The 7,500-nt window shown below is 41.4% G+C and overlaps 1 protein-coding gene across 1 annotated transcript in view; it reads right to left on the reverse strand.

The window, feature by feature from the left end:
* Positions 1–7,500, reverse strand: part of LOC135504396 (rho GTPase-activating protein 39-like) — a 101,917-nt gene that overhangs the window by 56,794 nt on the left and 37,623 nt on the right. Inside the window, 1 exon segment of the mRNA XM_064922962.1 lies at positions 4,270–4,704. Coding sequence (XP_064779034.1) covers positions 4,270–4,704 — 435 coding nt within the window.

Below are 7,500 nucleotides of genomic sequence, written 5' to 3' on the forward strand. Positions count from 1 at the left end.
TGAATTGTTCTTATAGCAACTCTCATACAGCTCCTGTTTGATAGACACTAGGCATTTCCTGTCTGAATAGGGTAAGTGAGAAAGGGGATACAGAAGGAAATATTAAGTAATTCCCCATGATTGGAGCATATCTCCTTCCTGTCTGACTGCATGTGTTGAGGGCTACCGTGTGAGTCGGCCACTCCCAGAGGTGAGACGTTCCACACAGGAAGGAGATGGGAAGCAGAGAATAATCTTTAAAGCAAAAGAGAGCTGAAGAGAGCTGAAGAGAGCTGAAGAGAGCTGAAGAGAGCTGCCAAGTAAAACAAGATGTGAAATCACTTCTGATGAGAAGAAAAACACTTTATCAGATTTTCTTTCATACTGCAAAATGTGCTCTGAGTTAGCCTAGCAATCAGAATCAGCCATAGCTTAAAGCATAGTAAGTGTTAGTAGTAGTAAGCCCAGCAAACCGGGAACATTCTCAGAACATTCCCAGAACCCGATAGGGTTTATTCTAACATTAGGATGATAACCTCCCAAAACAATACTTTTTTTGATAACAAAATCTATTTTTTTTCCTCAAATGTTCTAACGATCACAAAAATGTTGTGCACATCTGTAGCAACCACCACAGAACATTCCCCCAAACGTTTCATTAGGTTTCCAGCTAATGTAATAACGCCGCGTACCAGTAATGTTTTCCCAGCAAAAATGTGTCTGTGAAAGTTCCCAGAACTAGGAATGTTCCTGCAACATTAGGCAAATGTTTTATACAAACATTCTATGATTATTAGCAGGACTGGACAGTTGTTTTGTGATGACAATATTTGCCGCTAACCAAACAAATTTTCTGTGAACTTTCACAGAAACAATTTTCTTCACTAAGTTAGCTCCAAGCTAGCCTGGGTGTCAGTTAGCAAAACAGAAATGGCCTGGGTTCAAATTTAGCGATTAAACCAAGTTAGCTTGTGCTAAATTGTATACACTGCAATGCTGAGAGTTTGGCCTGTGCTCAGACAGACAGGCTTAGATCTAGCCTAGATCTTGATCGTCAAGATTGTGCCCAACCCAGGGTTTTCAGCCTGTACACACATGGGCAGAATTGACCAAAGACAGTGCGATTAAACAATTCCATTATCCTCTGCAGACAATCTCATTCTAGCAGGCCTCTCATGTTCAGCAACACTGACAGCGCTCCAAAACACTGAGGACATCCTCCATGTCCCTGACCATCCTTCCTACTCTGTCCTCGTTTATCTCAAACCACTTTTCCCTGCCTCCTCTGTGACTCTATCGGTTAAAGCTCTCTCCTCCAGCCTCTCAATTTTGTATCTCGTCTAGACATCTCATTCTATATTACCCGCTTCACTTGCATCTCAATGTTTTCTCTCTCTGTTTAAATGAAGCTGACGCAGCACCTGCGAGAGTCGACCATACAGTATTTAACTGGAGGAGGAAGGAGAGCCGTCTCACGTATGGGATATAGAGTAGATTTTTTTGGGACATTTTTTATTGAACCTTTATTTAAGTAGGCAAGTCAGGAGATAAGGCTGAGCAGTGCTGGCTGAAGCCAAGCAAAAGTGAAATGATAGAGCCATGTGGTTGAGAACGGCAGGAGGCTTAATCCACAGTAATACGTCTGTAGATGAAGGAGGGGATAAGCCCAGCTAACTGACACAGATCCATACGGCTGCAGATTCAGCCTTCCTAGAAGCAACAGCAGAGTAGACTATAGGAGGAATCCCACTACTACGTGGACAGAGCTTCTACTGTATCTAGGGTTGAGTCAGGCTAGTATTTAGTATTTATTAGATTCCCTATTATCTGCTGCCAAGACAAATGAACAATATAAAATCCACAACACCACAACATTATAATGTGTGTGAAGAGTGTGTGTGTGTGTGTGTGTGTGTGTGTGTGTGTGTGTGTGTGTGTGTGTGTGTGTGTGTGTGTGTGTGTGTCTTCACTGCCCACGTTGTGCCGTGAGGTGTTGTTGTATCTGTTTTTTTTAAATCTGATTTTACTTCTCACTTGTGTTACTTGATGTGGAATAGAGTTCCATGTAGTCATGGCTCTATGTTGTACTGTGCATTTCCCAGAGTCTGTTTTGGACTTGGGGACTGTGAAGAGAACCCTGGTGATATGTCTTGTGGGCTACACTTGTTCATTTAGCAGACAAGATTTGTTTACAATTCCATGCCGCTATTTTATTTTATGGTATGAAGAATAAAATTGAATATAGATGAATAAAATAGAAAGGATATTTTCTCGAAATGCTTTGATGGAGTGCTATTCTGTGTTGAGCGGTTAACAAAGAAATGGGTACTCTTATATGCTTCATTTATGCAACTTTAGTTGTGATACAAATGTTGGGCTATATGTTTAGATTTATAATACATTCTAAGGCTGTATGATTTGACTCTAATGATGATTTGAAAAAAGTTCCATGAAAGGCAAGAGCTCTGCTTTGTTACTTGCACAGGCCGCACACACTTCATCAGTCTCTCATTCACAATTTGACAAGCACTTGATAATGCCTCAAATTTTCCAGCTGCATCCCCTTTGTGTGGCCATAATGCCCCCTAAAAACATCCATGCCTTTTGTGACCAGTGGCTGTTGTGCCCTTGGGCTGAATATAATAATTATAATTCTCTTCTCTCGGCTGCGTGCCGAATCACCTCTCACTCACATGGCTCGAAGCACCTCTCACTCACATGATTCGAATCACCTCTCACTCACATGATTCTCAGTCACGTGATCGGGTCTATCCCCCATAGTACAAAAGTTGACTTCCCCTGTTCTGTGCGAGAAATAAATATTCCAAACATAATCTGGGACAGTTGTGGGATGTGATAGATCCAAAATTAATACGAGCATTAAAAAAACAGTTTTAAGCAATGAGGCTGATGCAACAGATCAGAACGTTTAGCTTAAAATGTTGATAAACGAATAGGCTATTTCTTCACAGCAATGCGCACACACAGAAGGCGCAAATGTTCCATTAGCAGGAAAACACCACAAATGCAATTATGCATGTAATGATTTTATTATAAAGGTGCATTTTTATGGTGAAACTGATCTTCCCCAAACTTGAAAACACTCGCTCTGCGTATGTATGCCAGTTAGGTACTACACCCATTGTAAAGCGGATTAATGTGCTTCATATGAGTAATTTGGCCACTTTAGTTGTGATACAAACCTTATGAAAACATATAGTCTAGGCTACATGAATTGTGCAACTACGATTTGAAAAAGTCACCAAAAAAAAGCATGCTTTGTTTCTTGCCCTAAGCTGAGAATCATTCACAAGTGATAATATATCAATCACAAGTCATAGGCTAATATTGTCACCCATCACACTATTCTTAATGTAATCTTGTCTTTACATATACTAAATAATATATGTGTGAAATTAGTTTTAATTTAGAATGGACCATTATCATGCACTTGTATTGAACAGGGGCAGCGGGGGGAAAAAACATGTCATCTGTGCACTTAAGTCGCGAATGAAGGATGCCTTTCCCGTGATTCATTTTCATGCCAGCCAGGTAGACTTTACTCCTGTTTTAAAGAGAAGCAATTTGCTTAATATTACGAAGGTGGAGAAATAAATATAGTAAGTCTAGCCTATAGAAAGCTGATGGGATCTCTCTGTTATCTCATGCAATTGCATAGCCTATAGACATGTTGCTCAACATGAGCTCATGGGCTGTTTGATGAGATGTTAGATGTCAGAGTGATTAGATGAACAATAGAGTGCTGAGCACCAGGAAGTTAGCAAGTTTAAAAGGCTACTAATGTTCAGCATCAGAGCTTGGAGAAGCCTAGTTACTGTGACTAAATGGTCATGTGGAGTTTGACTGCCGTCATGACTCGTGACCGCCAGCGTGGTGGTAACACGGTCACCGTAACAGCCCTACTTCTGAGCTGTGTGTTAGCTGTTTGAACAGACCGTTTTGTGCTTTTAACATGTCAATACCTCTCACAAAGACAAGTAGTGATGGAGTCAATCTCTCCTCCACTTTGAGCCAAGAGAGATTGACATGCATTTTATTGATATTTTCCCTCAGTGTTCTTTTAAGGGCCAGCCGTGCTGCTCTGTTCTGGGCTTTTAGTTTTTAATATATTTACGACTAGATCGTTACTTGCTACCCCTTCTGAAAGTGACTGCAGCTCTATATGAAGTGCGGCAGTGATTTGACTTACTGTGGTCAAGCTGAGTAAATACTGTAAGTAAATGTAAACATTGTAAATCTTTATGGTGTATGTTATGGTAGAGAGGTTACCTGGGGGTATCTTTCCTGTTCTCCAGGCTGTCACAGAGCCCCTTAGACGGGGTCGACCTCCCGCTGCTGTCAGGGTCCTGGGAGGGGGGCATGGGGTAGGACTGGTTAGGTAGGGGTGTGCGACGGCCCTCTCCTCCCCCTCTCTGGGGCTTGATGGGGCCGCTCAGGCCCGTTTCTGAGCTCCTCTTCATGGCCTGTAGCTGGGCCAGGGGCACGATGTCGCAGGCTTGGGGCCGGTGCCAAACCGTCTGCTGGCTGGCACTGTTGTAGTAGTAGAAGCGGTTGTTGTGGCTGTCAAACAGCTCCCACCACTGGCTGCCGTCGGACTGGCGCACGGTGGCGCCTGGGGGGGGCTCCCAGCCACATTCCCCCGAAGCCAGGTTCACGTACATGCGCTCCTGCGAGCGCGGCTCCAAGATCTCCACCCAGTCACAGCTGGAGAGGAGAGAGGGGGAACATGGAAAATGAGTCAAGTTTTGAAGACTGTACTGTATATGACCACTGTATACTGAAAAATGCAGTGCTTTCAAAACATATTCACACCCCTTGACTTTTTCCACATTTTGTTGTGTTACAGCCTGAATTTAAAATGGATAAAAAATGTATTTTGTGTCACTGGCCTAGAAGCGGCAGGTAGCCTAGTGGTTAGAGCGTTGGGCCATTAAGTGCAAGGTTGCTAAATCGAATCCCCCGAGCTGACAAGGTAAAAATCTGTCGTTCTGCCCCTGAGCAAGGCTTTTCCTAGGCTGTCATTGTCAATAAGATTTTGTTCTTAACTTATAGGGGGCAGCATTTTCACTTTTGGATAAATAGCGTGCCCAATTTCAACTTCCTGCTACTCATGCCAAGAATATAAGATATGCATAATATTAGTAGATTTGGATAGAAAACACTCTGAAGTTTCTAAAACGGTTTGAATCATGTCTGTGAATATAACAGAACTTATGTAGCAGGCAAAACCCAGAGGACTAACCGTTCAGAATTCGTTTTTTTAGGTCTCTGTCTGTTCAATGGGATCTCATGGGGAAACGATATTTCTTAGGAACTTGTTTTCAGTTCCTACCGCTTCCACTGGATGTCACCAGTCTTTGGAATTTGGTTGAGGTTATTAATTTGTGCAATGAAGAAGTAGGCCATCTAGGAACTGCGTAACACTGTTGAGAGTTGGGCGAGACGTGAAAAGTAGCTTGGTTTGTTGTGTTCCTGTATTGAACACAGAAAGACCCGTCTTCAATTTCATCGATTATTAACGTTTAAAAATACCTAAAGTTGTATTACAAAAGTAGTTTGAAATATTTTGGCAAAGTTTATAGGCAACTTTTGAAATATTTTGTAGTGACGTTGAGCATTTTGGAAGCTGTTTTGTTCTGGATCAAACGCGCAAAATAAATGGACATATTGGATATATATGGACGGAATTAATTGAACAAAATGACCAATTGTGATGTTTATGGGACATATTGGAGTGCCAACAAAAGAAGCTCGTCAAAGGTAAGGCATGTTTTATATTTTATTTCTGCGTTTTGTGTAGTGCCTGCAGGGTTGAAATATGCTACCCTCTTTGTTTACTGTTGTGCTATCATCAGATAATAGCTTCTTATGCTTTCGCCGAAAAGCCTTTTTAAAATCTGACATGTTGGCTGGATTCACAACGGGTGTAGCTTTGAGTATCTTACATGTGTAATTTAATGAAAGTTAGATTTTTATATCATTTTTTAAAATTTGCCGCACTTCATTTTCCCTGGTTTTTGCCCAAGTGGGACGCAACCGTCCCCTATACCATAAGAAGTTAACTGACTTGCCTAGTTAAATAATTTAAAAAATACCCCAAAGTGGATTTATGTTTGATTAAAAATGAAAAGCTGAAATGTCTTGATTTAACATGTATTCAACCCCTTTGTTAAGGCAGGCCTAAATAAGTACAGAAGTAAAAATGTGCTTAACAAGTCACATAAGTTGCATGGACTCACTCTGTGTGCAATAATAGTGTTTAACATGACTTTTGAATGACTACCTCATCTCTGTACCCCACATATACAATTATCTGTAAGGTCTCTCAGTCGAGCAGTGAATTTCAAACACTGTTTCAACCACAAAGACCAGGGAGGATTTCCAATGTCACTTACACTTTGGATGGTTTATCAATACACCCAGTCACCCAGTCACTGCAAAGATACATGCGTTCTTCCCTAACTCAGTTGCTAGAGAGGAAGGAAACCGCTCAGGGATTTCACAATGGGGCCAATGGTGACTTTAAAACAGTTAGAGTTTAATGGCTGTGATAGGAGAAAACTGAGGATGGATCAACGACATTGTAGTTAAACCACAATACTAACCTAAATGGTGGCATGAAAAGAAGGAAGCCTGTACAGAATATAAAATACTCCAGAAAACTTGTTTGCAATAAGGCACTAAATTGAAACTGCAAAACATGTGTCCAAGAAATTAACTTATTGTCCTGAATACAAAGCGTTATGTTTGGGGCAATCTAACACAACACGTCACTGAGTACCACTCTTCATATTGTCAAGCATGGTGGTGGCTGCATCATGTTATTGGCATGCTTGTCATCGGCAAAGACTAGGGAGTTTTTGGGGGGATAAAAATAAATGGAATTGAGCTAAGCACAGGCAAAATCCTAGAGGAAATCCTGGTTCAGTCTGCTTTCCACCAGACACTGGGAGATGAATTCACCTTTCAGCAGGACAATCTAAAACACAAGGCAAAATCTACAATGGAGTTGCTTACAGTACCAAGACGACAATGAATGTTTCTGAGCAAAGCTCTTAGAGACTTACCTGGAAAGACTCACAGCTGTAATCGCTGCCAAAGGTGATTCTAACATGTATTGACTCAGGGGTGTGAATACTTGAGTAAATTTGATTTCTGTATTTTATATTCTATCCATTTAAAAACAATAAAATGTGTAATAAGTCAGGGTGTATGAATACTTTCTGAAGGCACTGTAGGTCAAAGCAGTATTTTTCTCCCAACCTGGAAAATCAGTGATGATGTCAAATATTTTTGATCAGCTAAGTGAACACGTCTTTGTGTATGAGTCTGGGCGTGTACAGTACGGGCACATTTGTGTGTGTGTGAGGGCTTTCCGGTCCTAAGCATACAACCATTCCACTGAGTCAGACCTGAGTTAGGTTGTTCTGTGGTAGAGTAACCAACAGGTGCAGCAGCTTTTTATCCCTACTAGTCCTTAGCCAGGAGCTACTTCACTGA

The sequence above is a fragment of the Oncorhynchus masou genome, chromosome 18 (genome assembly GCF_036934945.1).
Source record: "Oncorhynchus masou masou isolate Uvic2021 chromosome 18, UVic_Omas_1.1, whole genome shotgun sequence".
NCBI lineage: Eukaryota > Metazoa > Chordata > Actinopteri > Salmoniformes > Salmonidae > Oncorhynchus > Oncorhynchus masou.